At 47.7% G+C, this 21,848-nt stretch overlaps 1 protein-coding gene across 8 annotated transcripts; it reads left to right on the plus strand.

Moving 5' to 3' along the window:
- Nucleotides 1–8,079: 8,079 nt before the first annotated feature.
- SNX11 (sorting nexin 11) lies at nucleotides 8,080–19,039 on the plus strand. 8 transcript variants are annotated; one of them, XM_066364441.1, is made up of 8 exons: nucleotides 8,080–8,343; nucleotides 10,893–10,951; nucleotides 11,930–11,987; nucleotides 12,404–12,490; nucleotides 12,998–13,098; nucleotides 16,306–16,401; nucleotides 16,618–16,830; nucleotides 17,528–19,039. In XM_066364441.1, the coding sequence occupies exons 1-8, from the start codon at nucleotides 8,098–8,100 to the stop codon at nucleotides 17,799–17,801; spliced, it is 1,134 nt and encodes a 377-aa protein (XP_066220538.1). In that variant the 5' UTR covers nucleotides 8,080–8,097; the 3' UTR covers nucleotides 17,802–19,039. The 8 variants fall into 8 exon arrangements, with proteins under 8 accessions (XP_066220538.1, XP_066220539.1, XP_066220540.1 ...); XM_066364442.1 differs by having other exon boundaries at nucleotides 11,933–11,987; XM_066364447.1 differs by lacking the exon at nucleotides 8,080–8,343 and adding an exon at nucleotides 8,689–8,816.
- The last annotated feature ends 2,809 nt before the right edge of the window (nucleotides 19,040–21,848 follow it).

Here is a 21,848-nt window from a genome sequence, read left to right on the forward strand (position 1 = left end):
TTTTTCCCCACACCCTTGACTGTTGCATGATGTCGGGTGGTGAACCCTCATGAGGAATCCCATTATGCCTCAGATAACTGACTTTGTATCAGAGACTTTCTTGTTTGTAAACTGGATTAAAGGTTTTGATTTCTACACTATAAAATGGGGCAGAGGAGCCCATGCTGTAGGAGAGCAGAGAAAGGCCACATGGTGGAGAGGAGAAGCAGCCAAGATGGTGGAGTGCTGAAGGAGAAGCTAGTTTGTGCAGGGAGAAGGAGATGGGGAACAAAGGTGAATAAGGCTGGTGAGGTAGAAACCTTTGATTCTAGGAATCTCGGATAAGTCAGTGGCTTTGGGAGCCCTGAATGGAAAGGAATTGTTTTCCCACTGTGTGTATTTCTTGCCCGCTGGGGGCAAGCTAGGATTAAAGCTAATGGCCCACCAGTTCTTGGCTCTGTTGTTTCATTACCATCTGTCTGAATCATATGTGAACCTGTTGTAGAGTACTGCACCCCAGATTCTGAAAGGCACCATACCTCACTTCATCGAGTCCACGTAGAGACACTCAGTCCAGATAAATTTTGAAGAGTTTTATTAAAGGAGGAAATTTTTTTTTTTTTTTTTGTATTTTTCTGAAGCTGGAAACGGGGAGAGACAGTCAGACTCCCGCATGCGCCCGACCGGGATCCACCTGGCATGCCCACCAGGGGTGAAGCTCTGCCCACCAGGGGGCAATGCTCTGCCCCTCCGGGGCATCGCTCTGCCGCGACCAGAGCCACTCTAGTGCTGGGGCAGAGGCCAAGGAGCCATCCCCAGCGCCTGGGCCATCTTTGCTCCAATGGAGCCTTGGCTGTGGGAGGGGAAGAGAGAGACAGAGAGGAAGGAGGGGGTGGGGGTGGAGAAGCAAATGGGCGCTTCTCCTATGTGCCCTGGCCGGGAATCGAACCCGGGTCCCCCGCACGCCAGGCCGATGCTCTACCACTGAGCCAACCGGCCAGGGCCAAAATTTTTTTTTTTTTTTTAATTTTATTTATTTCTTTATTTCTTTATTTACAGAGACAGAGAGAGTCAGAGAGAGGAATAGACAGGGACAGACAGACAGGAACGGAGAGATGAGAAGCATCAATCATTTAGTTTTTTGTTGCACATTGCAACACCTTAGTTGTTCATTGATTGCTTTCTCATATGTGCCTTGACCGGGGGCCTTCAGCAGACGGAGTAACTCTTGCTGGAGCCAGCGACCTTGGGTCCAAGCTGGTGGGCTTTTGCTCAAGCCAGATGAAACTGCGCTCAAGCTGGTGACCTCGGGGTCTCGAACCTGGGTCCTTCTGCACCACAGTCCGAGGCTCTATCCACTGCGCCACCGCCTGGTCAGGCCCAAAATTTTTTTTTTTAAAGGAGGAAATTTTAATATGCTGGCCGCATATGGCTGACATGGGGCATCTGCAGGCCCAAATTGTGCAGCCCCCAAAATAGATCAGGGTTGTTTATATACCCTCAATCACACATGGGTGGGGAAAAGCATGACATTATGGCACAATCATTAATAAGATTTAACATTTGTCTAGGGGATACACAGAAACATTAAGACTTTCAATGTAACACAATCAAAGATATTTACAAGTCTTTCAGGGTTCCTCTTCCCTCACTAGCCTAGAGGAATTTTACTGTCAAGATTCCAGGAAAGGGAGGAACTACAATCAATGCAAGGTGGTATGTAAATTCTGCCTCCTATTGAAAGGGAAGAAGTTTCTCAGTTAACCTTAATCCTTTCAGAGAACTTAAAACCAATTACCCTAGTCATTCTTGTAAATCAGGAGGCTTCTACATTCCTTTTCCTCCATTTTCCAAGGAAAGGACAGGAAAGCCTGACTCTTTCTTCCTGGAATATCAATATTAATTTGCAGCGTTTTGGTACCTTACAACAAACCTGCATTGGCCAGGCAGCTATGATGGTGGCTATGGCTACTGGCTGACATTTGGCGTAGTTGGCAGGATTTGATACAGCTGAGTATGGAGCCACCACTAGAGGACTGGCTGCTGTTATGGTTCCCCATGGCTGTCCTTTTGGGAACCGTAGGCTGGCTGACTTTTACAGCCATGCGTGAGGAAACCGAGAGCTCTGTAGAAGAGGCTTCCTGGGACCTGCAAACCGAGCAGTGGAAGGAGCTGGAGCATATGTGGGAGAAATGGATCCTGACCCTGGAGCTGGAGCAAGCACCGGAGAAGGAGGCCGGCCAGGTTCGTGAGATTCGCTTGGAAATGGAGCAGCTGCTGGAGAAGGAATCATAGGTTCATGAGTTGCAGATTGCCCTGGACATTGTGGAGAGCCAGCTGGCAGGAGGCTGGGGCTGAGGTCAGAGCTGGGGCTGCAAGGCCCGCAGAGCAGAAGGCATCAGCAGCCTGGGGCTTGAGCCGGCAGCAGGAGCTGATGTTTTCAGTTCCTCTTTGGAGGATGAGGAGAATCGGGCTGGAGTTGCGATCTGCAATCTCCAGAAGATGAGAGCCCAGTAGCAAGGAGCACTTACTACACTCCTGGTAGGTCCGCGATTTTGGGACATAGGGATGGATGCCATTATGCTCTCCAGAGCAGAGATGGAAATGCTGACCACCATTGCCACGTGTTCCTCTTTGGGACAGTGTAAGACCTGCCAGGGCCACAGGGATGAGGGGGGTGGCTGAGGCCCCATGTGTGTGGATTGATTCCTGGACTATGACCGGAATGGCACTGGCTCCTTTGTGGGATGGACTTATGAATTTTGTACAATGTGAACTACCCTGATGGGGGCAGGGGCAGCTTTGCTTGAGGTTCTCCTCTGCCCCAGGAAGCTTTTCAAGTGGCTGGAAAGGCTAAGGACATTTTATTTTATTATTATTATTACTTTTTACAGAGACAGAGAGAGAGAGAGTCAGAGAGAGGGATAGACAGGGACAGACAGACAGGAACGAAGAGATGAGAAACATCAATCATTAGTTTTTCATTGCGCATTGCGACACCTTAGTTGTTCATTGATTGCTTTCTCATATGTGCCTTGACCGGGGGCCTTCAACAGAATGGGTAACCCCTTGCTCGAGCCAGCGACCTTGGGTCCAAGTGGTCCAAGCTGGTGAGCTTTTGCTCAAACCAGATGAGCCCATGCTCAAGCTGGTGACCTCGGGGTCTCGAACCTGGGTCCTCGGCATCCCAGTCTGACACTTTATCCACTGCACCACTGCCCGGTCAGGCTGGGCTGAGGACATTTTATACTTTTGGCAAAGTGCTCAGAGACTGGTGAAGTGTATCTGTATAATTGTTGAAATTGTATGATTTGTCATGTTGTAATTTGTGTAATGTGCAAATAAGTTTGTAAATAGGATATATATGTTTGCTCGCTTATAGTTTGCATTGGGTGTGGGGGACAGGCTGTAAGCAAGCAGAGTCGTTATAGCCTAAGGCTTAGTTTTTAGACTAAGCTTTCCCCCACACCCTTGACTGTTGCATGATGTGGGGTGGTGCACTCTCATGAGGAATCCCATTATGCCTCAGATAACTGACTTTGTATCAGGCTTCCTTGTTTGTATATTGGATTAAAGGTTTGGATTTCTACACTATAAAATGGGGCAGAGGAGCCCATGCTGTAGGAGAGCAGAGACAGTCCACATGGAGGAGAGGAGAAGCAGCCAAGATGGTGGAGTGGTGGAGGAGAAGCCAGTTTATGCAGAGTTTGTGCAGGGAGAAGGAGATGGGGAACAAAGGTGAATAAGGCTGGTGAGATAGAAACCTTTGATTCTAGGTGCCACGGACCAGCACAGCTCCACATAACGGTGCGGAATTGAGGAAACACACTTGTCAAAACAAAACCGATGGGACCGGGAGGACTCTTCAAACTGCCTGGCAGTATCTGAGTGCCTCACAGCCCCAGTTCGCTTTATTATATAGACCTATGCAAATCAAGGACCCTGATACAAAGTTGCACATCAAAGGCTAAGACAGGAACTCTCCCAAGGCAAAAACAGGATACATTAGTGAAATTTACAAACATCTGAAACAAACAAAGAGTCAGAGTAAGGGCATGTATATTGCTTCCTGCAACCCAAGGAAACAAGTGGAGTGGGTGCAAACACTCAGCATCAAAGCCAAATATGGAGATGGAGGGGGGGAGAACTTAGCCTTTTGCTAAGCCTTGAATCTATAATGGCTTCCTGCCATTAACGGTCCACAACATCTAGGAAATTTGGATAAGTCAGTGGCTTTGGGAGCCCTGAGTGGAAAGGGAAGTGTTTTCCCACTGTGTGTATTCCTTGCCCTCTGGGTGCAAGCTAGGATTAAAGCTAATGGCCCACCAGTTCTTGGCTCCATTGTTTCATTACCGTCTGTCCAAATCAAATGCGAACCTTCAATGGCCAGGCGGCTGTGATGGTGGCTGCGGCTACTGGCTTGTCACAGATATACTCTGCTTCTCCAAGTGTAGTTCATACAGACTGAATGTGCCTGAGCCAGTTTCAGGGGGTCTGCATGGTCAAAACTATTTTCTTAATAATATTAAGACATTACTTGATCTTTCCCATTGTGTTGACGTTTCCTCCAATGGTACCAAAATAACAGTGGGTGAAACTGCTGGCTCCTTAGCATGAATTAAGGCAGCGTGGCATCAATTTATAGTAGAGTCATTGTGGCATTCTTCACTGCCAAATCTATGCAGAAAAAGAATTAAAAGACCATTTTCACTTAAGATTATCCTTGATAGTACAAGTTGTGAACTTTATGAAATCTCTTTCCTAGAGTACATGTTTTTTTAAATGTTTTTCTTTGTGATGAAATGGAAGATGTATATTTACTTCTGTTTTCTGAAGTACGTCGCTGTGCAATTGTTTTAGATGTGTGAGTTAAACTAGCTGCTCTTTTTCATAAAACACCATTTTTATTTGTAAGAATGACTGACTGGAAAACTAAAGTTGTTCAGACTTGGATATTTGAATGAAATGAGTCTGCCACTTAAAGGAAGGTGACTGAAAGTATTGCTATTTCAGTATTTGAAGTTTCAAGCCAAAATGATAACTTCGGAAAATATGATATTCACCAAAGTGAGATTAACAACTTCACAAGACTGATGACATCAGTGATGATTATAATAAATGTGATTTCTTTACATTTGATCTTAACCAAAAGGCTGAGAAATGATACATGTAATTTTTAAAATAGTGAATAATGAAATGTATCAATATTTGGAAGATCTGCATAACTCAGTAGCAAACCAGTATTTTCCAAATGGTTTCAGATACCCCACTGCAACTAACATTTAAGAAATTACCATTTGTTATCTGGCCAGGTGGTGGCGCAGTGGATAGAGTGTTGACCTGGGATGCTGAGGTCCCAGGTTCGAAACCCCACTGTCGCCAAGTTGAATGTGGGATCATAGACATGACCCCATGGTTGCCGGCTTGAGCCCAAGGTCGCTGGCTTGAGCAAGGAATCACTGGCTCAGCTGGAGCCTCCTGGTTGACACATATGAGAAAGCAATCAATGAACAACTAATATGCTGCCAAATATTAGTTGATGCTTCTCATCTCTCTTCCTTCCTGTCTCTCTTTCTCCCTCTCCCTAAAAGAAACTACCATTTGACCATTTGTTGAGTTTTGTATCAAAGAAGAGTATCCACAAAAGAAGAAGAAGGAGGAGGAGGAGGAGGAGGAGGAGGAGAAGGGTATTAAGTGGAGAAGGGAAAAATCTATGTAAGACATGATTTCCTTCACTTCTGAGACCAAAATAACATAGTACAACAGAGAATGGGGAAGCCAAAAGGAGAATTCAGCTGACTTCTACTAAGGCAGACATGAAAGAAATTTGCAAAATTGTAATACAATGCCCCTCAATAATTCTTTTTAAGTGAGAGGAGTGGAAACAGTGAGACAGACTCCTACATGCACCCCAACAGTGATCCTAGTGATCCTCCAGCAACCTCCATCTGTGCCTGATGATCGAATCAACTGAGTTATTTTCAGTGCCTGAGGCCTGAAATAACTCAGACCAACCAAGCTATTCTTTTTTTTTTTTAAAGCTTAGTTTTATTTATTTTTTTTACTTTTATTAATTTTTAGAGAGCAGAGAGTGAGAGAGAGAAAGAGAGAGAGAGAGAGAGAGAGAAGAGCAGGAAGCATCAACTCCCAAATGTGCCTTGACCAGGCAAGCCCAGGGTTTTGAACCGGCGACCTCAGCATTCCAGGTCAATGCTTTATCCATTGCGCCACCACAGGTCAGGCCCAAGCTATTCTTTAATGCCTGGGGTGGATGCTGGAACCAATCAAGCCACTGGCTGCAGGAAGGGAAGAGGAAGAGAAGGGAGGAGAGGCAGGGTGAGAGAAGCAGGTGGTCACTTCTCTTGTGTGCCCTGATCAGAATCAAACCCAGGATGTCCATATACCAGGCTGGCACTCTACCCACTGAGCCAACCACCCAGGGCCTTTTAAATTTATTTATTGATTTTAGTGAGAGAGGAAGGAAGAGAGAGACAGGAACATTGATCTGTTCCTATATGTGCCCTGACTAGGGTTTGAACCAGCAACCTCTGTGCTTTGGGATGATGCTCTAACCAACCAGACTATCCAGCCAGGGAGGGCTTCAATAATTTTTGTTTTAAGAAGTGTAGTTATAGTTAATAAAATATATTATCTCAACATGTAATGGTTAATATTATTGGCTTTTTTTTTTTTTTAATTCATTTTAGAGAGGAGAGGGAGAGACTGAGAGAGAGAAGGGGGGGAGGAGCTGGAAGCACCAACTCCCATATGTGCCTTGACCAGGCAAGCCCAGGGTTTCCAACTGGCGACCTCAGCATTTCCAGGTAGACACTTTATCCACTGCACCACCACAGGTCAGGCAATATTATTGTTTTAAGTGAATTAATAAATGAAAAAACTTTTTATTGAATTTACTGGGATGACACTGGTTAAACTTATATAGGTTTTAGGCATACAATTCTATAATCTGTATATTGTGTGTTCACCACCCCAAATAAATGTTTTTTAATTTATCAATTAAAAAAAAAAAAGATTTTAGGCCCTGGCCGGTTGGCTCAGTGGTAGAGCGTCGGCCTGGCGTGTGGAAGTCCTGGGTTCGATTCCCGGCCAGGGCACACAGGAGAGGCGCCCATCTGCTTCTCCACCCCTCCCCCTCTCCTTCCTCTCTGTCTTTCTCTTCCCCTCCCGCAGCGGAGGCTCCATTGGAGCAAAAGATGGCCCGGGCGCTGGGGATGGCTCCTTGGCTCTGCCTCAGGCGCTAGAGTGGCTCTGGTCGCGACAGAGCGATGCCCCGATGGGCAGAGCATCGCCCCCTGGTGGGCGTGCCGGGTGAATCCCAGTCGGGCGCATGCGGGAGTCTGACTGCCTCCCGGTTTCCAGCTTCAGAAAAAAAAAAAAAAAAGGGAAAGTGATCCTGAGACTAACAAGTTCGAGAAAACCTGCTTTGAAGTGTGTGCAATAATCTCCACTTTACAGATGAAGAAATTAAGATTTACAGAGATTCAGGACCAGTTTAGGGCCACAAGGTCAGGGTAGTACCTAGCACTGAGCTTCAGAGCTTGTATTTGTAACCATAACTTTTCCCTTGATGTTATCTTTGCTAACATTATATTTAAATTGGCAGTTAAAATACATTGCAACAACACAAAAAAGTCTTCATCATATTCAACGAATTGTTCTTGTTCACTATGTAGCAGCACCATTCTTCTTTGGGCTCCTTTTGGCGAGTGAAACTTGAGTTGCTGAACCATCCCAGTCCCGGTTTTCGTTCTGACCAGCTATGGTTTTATGAATCTGAGCGGGAGTTCTCTTGATAATTTCGCGGGGGAACCGCAACCTGCGGGTTTTAACTGGAATTCTTGGGACTTTGCGAGGCTCCAGAAACTGGGGCGCTTTCTTCCCCCACCCACCCACCCACACTCAAGACCTCGCTTTGCAGAACGGAAAGACCCGTGACCACCTCCTCTCATCCTCTCGGTTCCCGGGCCCCTTTCAGACCTTTAATAAGACTCCCTGGCCGCTGATTGGCTGGCCTGGCAACGCGAGCGGGACGCGGCCCCGGATTGGACGTCAGAGCCCCTTGCTCGCCCCTCACCGGCGTCCACCCTCCAGCACCCGATGCAAGTGGTGGGACAGCCCCACCAGGGTCTGGGTGGGGCCCCGCGCGCCTCGGGGGAAACGGGATCGCCACTAAAAGTCGGAGGCTGCAGGGGCGGGGAGCCCTGGGCAACCGGGATTGGAGTGTCGGGAGCTGTCTCCCGTCGTGCACTGGGGCGCCGGCCACTCACCCGGAAGGAGAAGCTGAGACTGGCTATATGGTGGGGCTCCGGCGGTGTCGCTGTGGTCAGTGGGTGCAGCTCGCAGGTGAGGGGGCGCGGGCGGGCCGCGGGGAGTGGGTAGTGCTCTGAGGTGAAAGCGCCCCTATTGGCGCTTGCGGTGGGGACCCCGCTTGACATCCTGGGGGCTGGCTCACGTTTCGGAATAAAGGCGGGTACTTGCTTGGGATCCAGGGAAAGAAACCCGGCTTTTCCATTTATTTGATTATAGGAGTGTAAAGCATCTTTCTTTCCCACTCCCCCAGCTTAGTAGGCAAAGGAGAAGAAGGACCAGGTGGCGCTTTGCTCCTAGTTCGTTAAGAGTGGAGGGGGAGTGGCCGGAGTTAAAGAGTTTGTAGACATTTACCCAAACGGCATAATGGCAAGTATTTTACAGGGACATAGGAGGCTCTTGCGCTAGACTGTGGTCGCCTTTGTGACTAACCTTGCAAATGGAAGGAATGGCAAATGACAGACGGATCAAAGAACGGAGCAGAGCTGGTTCGCTGAGAACACAAGGAGGTTGGTCAGACAGGGGAAGCTTCCTCCCCCACCTGTGGGTGTTTCGGAACGGGAGCTTTTTGAGCTGCGCTGGCTCAAGAATGAGTAAGAAGAGAAGGAAGTTTCGGTGGCTCAATATACTTTTATCGCCTGATTGGTTTTTTAACCTGTCTCTTGAAGTAGTTTAAATGGGAGCGAAAATGGTGGGGCTAAAGCCTTGAATTGTTATGACATTGGAAAGCTTTACGGGGAATCTACTTTGTAAATAGCAAACAGCTGGGTTCTCCCTGGAGTTATTGGTGCTGGTACACGTGGAGAAAGTAAAGGAAACTTCAGATGTGATCGCAAGGGCCCAGGAAATGGAGGTGGCGCTGAGCTGCATAAGTAGCTGAGAGGATCATTGACTCGATCCTTATTTGGATGACATTTGGATCCATCTCCCAGATCATAGAGCTCGAGTTAAGAAGTTCCTTCTTCCCCTTCAGACAACGGAGCTTCATTTCCTTCTAAGGAGTGGCATCTATTACTAGTGCAGAATAGTAGTTCCTAGAAATTATTACTTGAGGTCTAGGGTTTTGTATTCGTTACAGTGTTTTTAAGGAAAGTTACAGCTGAAACTTTCTTAGTGCCCTTCAAATTTAGACTTAAGTACACAGCATCTTGGGGGTTCTATTTTTTTTTTTCTTTAGAGAGAGAGAGAGAGAAACAGGAAGGGAGAGAGATGAGAAGCATCAACTCGTAGTTGCATCAGTTGTTCATTGATTGCTTTTCATACATGCCTTGACTGGGGAGCTCCTGCTGAGCTAGTGACCCCTTGCTTGAGCCAGTGACCATAGGATCATGCCTACGATCCCATGCTCAAACTGGCGACATCGTGCTCAAGCTGGCAACCTTGGGGTTTTGAACCTGGGACCTCAGTGTCCCAGATCAATGCTCTGTTCACTGCGCCACCACTGGTCAGGCAGTCCTAGTTTTTTTTAAGCCAATTTATAGTTACTGGTTTCTAAGTGATATTAGCCCCAAAGGAAAGGGGAGGAACCTTGGACATGGAGGTGGTCAGTGACCATAGGATCATGCCTACGATCCCATGCTCAAACTGGCGACATCGTGCTCAAGCTGGCAACCTTGGGGTTTTGAACCTGGGACCTCAGTGTCCCAGATCAATGCTCTGTTCACTGCGCCACCACTGGTCAGGCAGTCCTAGTTTTTTTTAAGCCAATTTATAGTTACTGGTTTCTAAGTGATATTAGCCCCAAAGGAAAGGGGAGGAACCTTGGACATGGAGGTGGTACAGATCCCTATGCAAATTCTTCTTGAGTCCAAGAGAGTGGTGACCATTTTAGTTACTAAATTACAGTCTGAATTTGGGAAACCTTTCAAGGCACAGGGATGCATGAGTTCCACTGAGCTTCTGGATGACTGATTTCCTTGGCATCATCTTTCCTGTCATTACTTTTGTGAAAAGACACTTCAGAGTCTTTTAACTCTGCTCCTGTGTAGGCAACTTACCAAATGCCTGTAAAGAAAAGAGAGAGAAAAACTTTTAAATCTGAGGTTAATTGTTCACAGTGAGTCGTCCTGTTCTTTTTGGTCACAGCCGTTTGACTGCTTACATCGGGAGTTTGTACATCGGCTGTTAGAGCAATGGAATTGCTTCCCTTTCAGTGCAGGACCCCTTTGCAATGGTGACAGCATCAGATGGAAAATCAGATTGTCAGCAAGAATATTGTTTAAGATGGTGTTGCAATTCTAAAAGCTTCAGTTTGCTCGACTGTATAGCCCTATTTTGTCATATGCCATGCAGCTTTGTCCCTGAGTGTGGTATCTGTGTGGAGAGACCTTCTGGCATACCAGAAAGAATTGGAAAATCTGTCTGCTCTGCTAATTTTGTGGTGTAAATGAGTTCCCCTTCTCTTGAAACATTTGCCTTGTGTTAGCAAAACATAAGATAGAAGGAAACTCATTAAACACCCTTCTAATGGTAAGGCAGAACTAATAAGGGAATGTGTTCAAAATTAATTGTGGGACTGTAAAAATGAGTGGGTGTGAATGGGCATGGGGGGAGGAGAGGGAGATGTTAGAGTCGTGTATTCCCAGGAGCCAGCCGGATCATTTGTTGGCAGTGCATATTGGCTGAAGTCAGTTTTCATTTCAAGGTAAATTGAAAAGGGAAATTAAATCTTATTGTTCCGCTCTTAAGAGAGGAGAAGGGGGTGCAGGTGGCAGCCAGGGTGGATGCTGTTGGAGTGGTTCTAGGAGTAATAAGATTAGTGCTGTATTTTAACAGAAGGTGACATCATGGGCCCCTTTGGACTTGACTAGCCCTGTGCTGCAACCTTCATGGTCCCCTTGTCAGAGTGGGCAATGTCGCTGCACATGTAAACTGCCACACTGGGGGAAATCAGCAGCTTAGGCTTTAATGAATCTTTACAAAGGAGCGGAAAACATCCGAATAGACCTGTGCAGCTGTGGGCTGTTTGGGCAGAGGTACCAACCGAATGGCACGTCCAGTAAGGAAATAATTAGAACCATTGGCTTGGGTTTTGGAGGACAGATTAGATAATGGAAGGAGAATGGAGAAGGGAAGGTCAAAACTGGGCAACCCATTCAGTGCTCCTGGTACTCTCTAGCTCTGATTTACCTCTGGGAAAGTGACTGTGGTCAGCAAGACAAAGAGAAGCATTGGTGTTTTTGAGGGGCTTGATTGCCTCTGAACAGCCAGGAGGGGGCGATGTTAGGCTCACTTGCAAAACTGTGCTGTGTGTGCCCACAAGATTGCTTTGCTTGCAGTCTTCTGGCAGAAATGGTTTACAGCCGAACCACCCTGTTCTGGCTGCTTGAGGCCAACACTGCACAGACCCAAACATGCTTTACCTAGAGGTGGCCTGGTTAAGGGTCTTGGCCGTGGTCTGAAAAGGGAGGAAAATCCCCCAGGGTCTGTAGCTGTCATTGAGCTAATGTGGGAGAATTTTTTTTTTCTCTTCCTCTTCAGTTTTTACACAAGAACAACAACAAAAAAGGTGCCTGGGTCTCCCCAGGAGGGTTGATTAGAGTTTTTCAGGGTTTTGCCCTGGTAGAGAGTGGTAAGAATAGAAGCACACTAAACCTGATTGTTCTCTGTCGTCTTCCCCCAGCAGATGTTTTCTTCCAATGGGCTTTTGGTGTAGGATGTTGGCGAACCAAGAGCAGGAGGTAAGCACGTGGTCTCCACAGAACAGGCGGGCGAAAGTTTGAGGGAATTTGGGAGAAGATGCACGTTATTGCTCGGTGCTATTCTTCTGACAATAGTACTCCTGATGAGCTCAAAGTAAATCCAGAAGAAGGAAATCAGTAGTAAGGGCATTTCTGGGAAATGAGGTTCCATTTGGACTAACTTTTCTCTTCCTTAGAAAGTACCAGAATGTAAGCTTTATGAGGGCAAGGGTTTTTATCTCTTGTTTTAGAACAGTGCCAGACACATATGGGTCAAAATAAATGTTTGTTGAATTTAATGAATAAGTGAACAAAGGAATGAAAGTTGCTGCTGTCTGTTTGGGAGAATCTGTACCCTGTGTTGTCAAAGCTGCCTTACTGTGTGGCTGAGCTGAACCAGCATTTCTTTCCTCCAGGAGGTGATCACCGTGCGTGTTCAGGACCCCCGTGTGCAGAATGAAGGCTCCTGGAATTCTTATGTGGATTATAAGATCTTCCTCCATGTAAGTGCATCATACTTCTGCACTGGCATCAGCATGCTCCAGGGCTGAGGGTTAGTGCTCAAGCAGAACCTGTTTGTGAACATTTTTTTTAAATTGATTGATTTTAGAGAGACAGAGAGAGGGAGGGAGAAAGAGGAAGAGAGAGACACATTCACTTGTTCTACTTAGTTACATATTCATTGGTCACTTCCCATATGTGCCTTGACCGGTGATCGAACTTGCAACCTTGGCGTTTTGGGATGACGCTCTATCTGACTGAGCTAACTGGCCAGGGCCTGTGGATATTTTTGACAGGCCCAAAACAGTAGAAAAGAGGGAGGAGAGGAGCAAGGGCTTGGGTATGCCTTAGAGTTGCTTGCAGGCTGGCCTGGTGGCACCTTGCCCTAGGTGGAGCCCCTGGTCAGGACTGGGGCCTAGTGGCGTAGACCCTCAGTGAGAGGGGTGTTGGGAGTTCCTGTGATTTTGGCCTTTTTCCACTAAACCCTTTTCACATATTTTCTCTTGTAGACCAACAGCAAGGCCTTTACTGCCAAGACATCCTGTGTGCGTCGCCGCTACCGTGAGTTCGTGTGGCTGAGGAAGCAGCTACAGAGAAATGCTGGTTTAGTGTGAGTCTGCTCTTGCTTTCGTGTTGGGTCTGAAACTGGCTTTTTAAGTTCTTACTTGGGAATTAGAGTTCACAACGAGTAAAACTTGGCAACATTGCAGGCACTAATGCACTTGAGAAATGTGTGCTTAAATTACTTTTTCAGACCTCAGCTGGTTGGCTCAGTGGATAGAGTGTCGGCCTGGTATGGATATTCCAGGTTCAATTCCTGGTCAGGGCACACAAAGGAAAGCAACCATCTGCTTCTCTCCCCCTTCCTCCTCCTCTCCCTTTTCTCTTCCCACAGCAAGTGGCTTGATTGGTTTGAGCGTCAGCCCTAGGCACTGAGGATAGCTCAGTTAGTCTCAGAGAGTAAAATTGGGTGCTAAAAATAGCTTGATTGATTCAAGCATTGGCCCCAGATGGGGGTTGCCGGGTGAACCCTGGTTGGGGCGCATGTGGCCTGGAATCTGTTTCACTATCTCCCTTGCTCTCACTTAAAAAACAAAGTTATGTTGCCTGACCAGGCGGTGGTGCAGTGGATAGAGCGTCAGACTGGGATGTGGAGGACCCTGAGGTTGCCAGCTTGAGTGCGGGCTCATCTGGTTTGAGCAAAGCTCACCAGCTTGGACCCAAGGTTGCTGGCTCGAGCAAGGGGTTACTCGGTCTGCTGTAGCCCTATGGTCAGGGCACATGTGAGAGAGCAATCAATGAACAACTAAGGTGTTGCAACGAAAAACTAATGATTGATGCTTCTCATCTCTCTCTGTTCCTGTCTGTCTGTCCCTATCTATCTCTCTCTCTGACTCTCTCTTTGTCTCTGTAAAAACAAAAACAAAAAACCCAACAAAGTTATGTTTTCAAATCAGTGAAAAAAATAAAGACAGAGTTCTTATTTTTACTATTTTGACCTAAGTGTGTTGTAGACATATCAAAAATATTTTTTGGTATGCATATTAGGCAGGGGTCCCCAAACTTTTTACAGTTCACTGTCCCTCAGACCGTTGGAGGGCCGCCACATACAGTGCTCCTCTCACTGACCACCAATGAAAGAGGTGGCCCTTCTGGAAGTGCGGTGGGAGGCTGGATAAATGGCCTCAGGGGGCTGCATGCGGCCCGCGGGCCGTAGTTTGGGGACGCCTGGTCTAGGGCTAAACAAATGTACTGCTAGCATTTTAAATATGCTATCACTGGTTATCAAACTTTTGTTTTTAGTTTAGAAATTAAATTTAATGGGGTGCCATTGGTCCATAGGAGGACATAGGGTCCAGGTGTACATTTCCATAGCATGTGAAGTATTCATTACAGTGTGCGCCCGTCACCCAGAGTCAGACCACTTCTTGTCACCGTATATTTGGCCTCCTTGACTTCCCACCCTTCCCTCTGGTAAACACTTGAATCTCAGTTTTATGTCCCACCTAAGTGTGAAATCATATAGTTTTTGGCTTTTTCAGAAACTGTTTAGCACCTGGACTTGGCAGGTGGTGAGCCTGTCCATTTAATATGTAAAAATTGTGATTTTTTTTTTTTAAACTTTTTATTTATTCATTTTAGAGAGGAGAGGGAGAGACAGAGAGAGAGAAGGGGGGGAGGAGCTGGAAGCATCAACTCCCATATGTGCCTTGAGCAGGCAAGCCCAGGCTTTTGAACCAGCGACCTCAGCATATCCAGGTCGATGCTTTATCCACTGCGCCACCACAGGTCAGGCAAAAATTGTGATTTTTATTTCTATTTTTTTTGTGTGTGTGTAAAGACCTTTTCCTAGAGACACAACAGACTAAAAGTCATAGGAAAGAGTGTGCAGACAATTTAGAACAGTGATTCCCCACAGATAGGCCACTGAATGCTCTGGCGAAGGATGGCCTGTTGAAGATCTAGGCGGTTAGTTACCATGCGGAACCGATAGGCCATTGTCATGGCTCAGGCCCTGACATAAGCCAGTTGGAACTTCCCAAGGCGAATTGTACATTTCTAGCCTTGCTGTTGTTTTTTTAAAACTTATGTGCTAAGGCACTTGCCAGTTAGCTCAGTTGGTTAGAGCGTTGTACTGATACACCAAGGTTGAGGGTTCAATTCTTGGTCAGGGCAGATACAAGAATCAACCAATGAATGTATTAGTAAGTGGATCAGCAAATTAATGTTTCTCTCTCCTTCTCCCTCCCTCCCTCCCCCTCTTCTTCCTTCTTTCTCTTCCTCCCTCCCCTTCCCTCCATCCCTTTCCTTCTCTGTCTCTCTTCCTTCCTCTTACTCTAAAGTCAATAATAAATTTAAAAAATTAAGTTATGTGGCCCTGGCCGGCTGACTCAGTGGTAGAGTGTCAGCCTGGCATGTGGAAGTCCCAGGTTCTATTCCCAGCCAGAGCACACAGGAGAGGCACCTATCTGCTTCTCCACCCCTCCCCCTCTCCTTCCTCTCTGTCTCTCTCTTCCCCTCCCGCAAGGCTCCAATGGAGCAAAGTTGGCCCAAGCACTGAGGATGGCTCCATGGCCTCCACCTCAGGCGCTAGAATGGCTCCAATTGCAGCGGAGCAACGCCCCAGATGGGCAGAGCATCGCCCCCTGGTGGGCTTGCTGGGTGGATCCTGGTTGGGTGCATGTGGGAGTCTGTCTCTGCTTCCCTGCTTCTCAAGTCAGAAAAATACAAACAAACAAAAAAAATTATGTGCTAAGCTTCATAAGAGAGACTAAAGAGATTTAGAGAGTGTGTAGTCAACAACTCAGCTACTTTTAGAAAATTCCAAGTGTGTAACTTTGGGACTGGCATAGGTAGTCTTACTATATACACAGCATTCTCCATGTCTTTCTGTGTTTCTCCCTTTCAAAAATAATAGTTGAGAGTGGGAGTGGGTTTTGTAAACAATGTAGTATAGTAGCATGGAATTTTGAAGTCATAGACTTGGTTCAAATACCAGCTCTGCTGCTTACTAGCTGTGTGGCACTGGGAAATTTTCTCAACTTCTCTGATTCTATTTCCTTGCTAGTAAAATGGGAACACTGATATCTTTCTCATGGGGCTTTGGGAGGTTTAATGAAGTAAGGTTCGTAAAACATTTAGTGTAATGCCTGACACATGGCATGCAGACATTCACTGTTAGCTTTCCACATCTGCCACCTTATGAAAAGCTATTTAGATTGATTTGTGATCTTTATAGGGGATTTTCTTGATTGGGCTGAAATGACTGTTTTGGATGTCACACTTATCTTGGGTGTTACATTGTGTGACTCCACAGGCCTGTCCCTGAACTTCCTGGGAAGTCAACCTTCTTTGGCAGCTCTGATGAGTTCATTGAGAAGCGACGACAAGGTCTGCAGCACTTCCTAGAAAAGTGAGTGGGCCTGGCAGGCCGGGTCTAGCCTCTGAGGTGGGGGCCGGGATGGGGGAAGGCGACAGGCAGGATCGCCTATTGAACACACAGGTGCCTTGGGGTAGACCCCTCTCTTGTACCCTCATGCCCACTTGAGCCAGCGCCCTCCAGAGGATGGGGTTGGGGAGAGCAGATCCTCAGGGTGATGTGCGTATTGTCTACCTGTGTTTGCCCCAGGGTCCTGCAGAGTGTTGTCCTCCTGTCAGACAGCCAGTTACACCTCTTCCTGCAAAGCCAGCTCTCAGTGCCTGAGATAGAAGCCTGTGTCCAGGGCCAAAGCCACGTGACCGTTTCTGATGCCATTCTCCGCTATGCGATGTCAAACTGCGGCTGGGTCCAGGAGGAGAGGCCGGGCTCTTCTCACTTGGCTAAAGGAGACCAGCCTAAGAGGTAACTAAAGCTCTCTTTTCTGAGACACTAGGATCTAGGATTACTATAACCTGGGCCAGTGAGGTGTCTATTTTGATAGAGAAAGTAAAGTCCAGTGTTGGTGGCCTTTCCAAAGAGGCCTCATTCTCTTCGTGTGCGGTTGTCTCGTTCCACGCACGAGGGTCTGTGTGAATCCGTCCCTGGGTAGCAGGCTCTCCAGTAGAAGTCTGGGGAGAAGGAAGAGAAGGCTTTCTTATTTATTCCGGACTTTATCCCGCCTCCCTTCTAAATAACCTTATCGAGATACAATTCACACTCCATAAAATTCATCCTTTTAGTGTACAATTCAGTAATTTCTAGTTTAGAACATTTTCACCACCACAGAAGAAAACTTGTACCCATTCGCCTGGCTCTCCATTTCCCCAACCCCAAGTCCCTGGCAACCACTAACCTACTTTCTGTGTCTGAGATTTACCTATTCTGCACATTTAATACAAATGAAGTTGTAAGATATGTAAGAAAAGCCAGTCCTTTTCTGATTGGCTTCTTATATTTAGCATGTTTTCATCCATGTTGTAGTGTGCGTCAGCACTTACATCCTTCTCATGGCTGATAAAGAATCCATTTGTATGGAAACACCACTTTCTGTTTGTCTTCACTTGTGCTTATTCATTCCTGTTGTTCATCTGTTCCTCCTCTTCCTTTCCCACCCTTCTAGTTGCTGCTTTTTCCCAAGATCGGGTCAGAGGAGTTCTCCGTCGCCGCCTCCTGAGGAAGAAAAGGGTCATTTTGAGGTGTGGGCTCCTGTGGTTGACTCTGAGGCTCCTTCCTCGGAAAGCCTCCCTCTCCCACCTGCTACCTCGCCGCCATGCTGTGATTCTGCAAGATCTGATGAGGGACCTTCTGCTCCCGAGCCTGTGAGGAGGTCCTGGGGAGGGGACCATGCTGTGTCTTTGGATCCTAGTCAGTTAGAAACCGATTTGGAAAAGTGAGCTCTGGGTTCTGCTCTGAGGCAGACGGAGAAGATGCAGGCGAGGAGATGCAAGCAGCTGGGTGGCACTGGGTACAGCACAGGTGTTCGGAGGTTGGGCTGCTTCGTGTTTTACAGTTGCCTCTGCTCAGGTTGATTGCAGAGGTTGGTCACGACTACTCCTCAAGCTTCCTTCATAGGAGTGAACACTGCAGATGTTTGTAAGTTAAGCATAAGGTCCAGGGGCTGTTGGTTTTGAACAGAATCCCATGTTTACTCTCTTGAGAGCTGAGTTTCTTTAGACGTTTGTTAATGGGCCCAGGAACACTGTCTTAGGTGACTGGTTTTGAGGATCCCTAAGTGGCAGATTTTAAGCTGCCATATTGAATATTATCCCAACAGAAATGCTTGTGCACTTGTATTCCCCTGGCTCCGTTTTGCTGCAGGCCCTGGAGCACTTGTTTCTGGGAGCTGGCCTCTTGCCTCCCTCCTCGCGTGGACAGGGTGGCGGGTGTTTATTTCCCCACCTCCTGGCGTCTCCTCCGCTAATCCCTCTGAATGAATGGTGCTGTGACTCCTGTCGCTGGGGCTTCCTGCATATCCCCAGACCTCAGCATGGCTGTGTGGGGCCTGAGACCCACAGAACAGGGCATGGCCGCCCATGAAAGAGAAACGGTTGTTCACAGCCCGAGGAAAGGCAGACAGCTCCGGGGGCTTTGTTTTGGACAAGGCTGTCCTGGACCGTCACTGTCTCTTTTGCTTATAAAGCAGAGACGGGACCATCTTTTCTGCAGGGGTGGAATGGGCTCCTTTCTTTTTTGAATGCTTTTCTTCTCCCTTAGTAACAAACAGCTCCCTGCCCCTGGGGCTTCAGCCACTACAGTGTCCCTCTGCTGTGGTGCAGGGAGCCGTATGTTCAGTCCAGTGGGGCACAAGGGCTTTGTTTCTTTTTGGAGAGAGCTCTGTAGGGATGGAGATGAGGAACAACACGCCTTCAGACAATGAGGCGTTCTGCCCTCCTGCTGCCATAATTCCTCTCCACCGAGAGCAAGAGAGCTGGGCTGGTAGGAGACGGAGCCGCCGGTGTCTGCATTGCTCGGCACTCAGGCTCGGGTGCGGCTCTGCGCGTCCCTCTGTCCCTCCTCTGGCCATCCCGCCCTGTGTGTGGGCTCTTCTGTGACCAGTCTGTGCTGTGGGACTGTCATGGCATTTAGTTCAGAGTTCAGGGGCTTTGGCCTGAAATAAAATTCAACTCTTTAAGACTGTTGTCGCAATTTGTGTCTAACAAGCTGTAGCAGAGAAGGAGGGAATGCAGGCTGGCAGTAGTTACTTTCATAAATCATGAATTTATCAGTGTGGAAATAATGGTTCAGAGCTGCGCACTGCAGCTCTCCGGCACTATGTCTGCAGTTCAAGTTCACCACTGGAGAGGAAGCACTGTCTTCCAAAGAGCCAGGATCCAGCTCTTCTCACAGTTACGGGCATGAACCTTGTTAGGTATAATTTACCTGATGCTGCTTCCACCTTGCAGCCTGTCTGACGTGCCAGGTGCTAAAAGAGAAATAAAGTTTGTCAACAGGCAGATGCAAAGCCCTGGCTGGGACGCATCCCTCTTTCCTGCCTGCCTCCCCTGAGTCTCTCCTTCATATGCTGCAGCAAGGCGAGGATAGAGAACCTACAGAGGCAAATCCAAAATGTCAAAAGAAGTTCATTTAAAAGGAGAAAAAAAACTCCATACACAACCCTCACAAAAACCCGACAGATGCTAAGCTAATGGCATCCGCTCTGCCGATTGGTGGGGATGACTCATGAATATTAATGACTCCAATGTTCCAAATGGTGCAGCTGTGAACCCAGCTGTGCCTGAAGCTCTCTGATCTCGAAACTTCCAGACAGGAGCCGGAGGTGGTCTGTGTCAATTCCCTACTCAGCCAAAAAACAGCAAGCTGGGTCGGCCTTCTTCTGTTCGCTCCTTTTCTTCCTGGAGTTGGTGCTCAGCCACTAGTTCTGCCAGCAGGGTAGGCTGCTGGGACAGCAGGAGCCATTCAAAGACATGAGTGCAACTTTTCTGACTCCCGGCTTTTTTAACGATCCATTAACAGCAGTGCATATAACAGCACCTCGGTTACTCCAAGGCCAGGCCCCACCCCCTCGCTGTCTTGTGCAGAGCCGAGTGTAGGCCATAATGTCCGAAGACAGGAAGGATTTTTCTAATAACAGGCCTGGCAGGTCCACCTGCCTCCCATGTGCTCTGTCCCTGTGCACTAAGGGCCGATGACCTCTGTGAGTGCCTGCTGAACTGTTTTGTAGAATGAAAGTATTTCTTTTGTTAGACTTGAGGATTGAGGTAGGCTCGGTGCCTGATATAGTCACCTTCTAGCAGCGACTTCCATGGCCTAATCATCTGTTACTCAGGATAAGGGATCCCAGGCTCCTGGGTTTGGTTTTGTTTGGTGGAAGGAAATGCGTGTGTTTGTGAGTGGAGGGGGAGGTGGGTTTTCTTGTATGCAGTGTTTCACACACATCATTTTTGACCTTGGTGCCCAATGAGGAAGGCAAAGCAAATATGACACGCATTTCCTAGCCAAGGAGACTTGAGTGTGCTTTTTATATAGATGATGGTAGAATACATTCATGTGAGAGGTCCTTTCCCAGCTCTGGGAGATAAAGTTAGCCCCTGCAAAAGAAACAAACAACACAAAACTTAAAAAAGCTAAAACCACCACTAAAGGAAAAAAAATCCCTCTGCTTTTCAGTTCTCAGAAACCAGAACTCCTCTGTAGTTCTGGTTTCTGAGTGCTAAGGCCTTCTATCCACACCACCAAGTCCTAGGCACCTGGTCCCCCCTTCTCTGGCAGCGTTGCTTGAGAGGCGATTGTGACTTTAACAATCTGATTGGATATTAAGTTAGCTCCATGTTTGTGAATTTGTTTATATGCCTTGACTTGCTGAATATTCTTAACATCTAGGAGTGAGGACAGTGGGCTGGGAGGGTGCAAGGTGGGACTGGAGGTAGAAGGGGAAACAGACCAGCTCCCGGCCTGCCTCACGGAGGCCGAAGGAGCATTCAGTCAGGCTGGAGTGGCATATGTGGATTCATCTGTGAGCAGCCAGCTGAGACGCGGCTAAAGCCAGGGAGATAACCACTGTAGTGCGAGATAGGGACCTCCTCAGTCAAGCCTGGGCACTGATCCTAAGCCACCCCTCTTGGGTGGCCCTCTGCCATCAGGAGCTCAGCTCTGTAGAAGGCACGTTGCCTAGCTCAAGGTAACCTTTCTTTGAACTGTGTGTCCCTGTTCCTGTTCTTACCACTGTACCTGAGGGTTTCCTTAATCGATTTGGAAGCCCCCCGCCCACCTCTAATTTCATCCTCTCCTCGCCTCGGCTCCTTTCTCTAAGGAGCACTTTCAGGGACTCGACAAAGACCAAGCGCACCTGGCTTCAACGGGGCAGCAGGAGCCAGTCCTGGCTTCTTGTTAGAGAAACGCATACTGGGGTAAAGTCAGCTGCACCTCCGTAATGGCTGGATTTGGAGCTGGAAAGCTGGAACCTCAACGCTCAAAATGCAATCAATATGGACCGTTCCTACTCAGATCGATAACAAGAGCCACACTTTAGGAGACAGTGCTCCTGACTCAGTGACAAAGGGAATAATTCTAGTTCTCTGTAAGTGGAGACCCGGTCCACTTCTGCCAGCAAAGGAGGAGTAAAACAAGGGCAGCTTACATAGCAGGGAAGGGGCCTGAATCATCAGCAGGGAGAGATGGTAAGCTAGCGTGTGCGAACCAAGAAACCACCTGAGAGTCCTTACTGGTTATTCTGCCCCTGGAAGGGCAGGGACAGGAGATGCTTCTGTAGCCTTTGGGCTGGGAATCCACCAGCCGCAATCATAATCTGTGGCTGTCAAGTCCCTCCTTCCTGTCCTGCAGCCAAGCACCTTTTCCCTCATCCCACCCACTCGCAACGTGGTGTTAGTTTAGATTCCTCTCTGGGTGCTCTAGCCCTGTGTGCGTCCCTTCCCTGGTGGCCATGTTGATGTGCGAAGCCAGGCCCACCAGCGGCCCGACCT

The sequence above is a fragment of the Saccopteryx leptura genome, chromosome 2 (genome assembly GCF_036850995.1).
Source record: "Saccopteryx leptura isolate mSacLep1 chromosome 2, mSacLep1_pri_phased_curated, whole genome shotgun sequence".
NCBI lineage: Eukaryota > Metazoa > Chordata > Mammalia > Chiroptera > Emballonuridae > Saccopteryx > Saccopteryx leptura.

Coding starts and splice junctions, on each gene's coding strand:
- SNX11 (XM_066364441.1), top strand. CDS start 8,098: ATGCAAGTGGTGGGACAGCCCCACCAGGGTCTGGGTGGGGCCCCGCGC. Junction 10,952..11,929: donor AAGTCAGTTTTCATTTCAAG/GTAAATTGAAAA, acceptor GTCTTCCCCCAG/CAGATGTTTTCTTCCAATGG. Junction 13,099..16,305: donor CAGAGAAATGCTGGTTTAGT/GTGAGTCTGCTC, acceptor GTGACTCCACAG/GCCTGTCCCTGAACTTCCTG.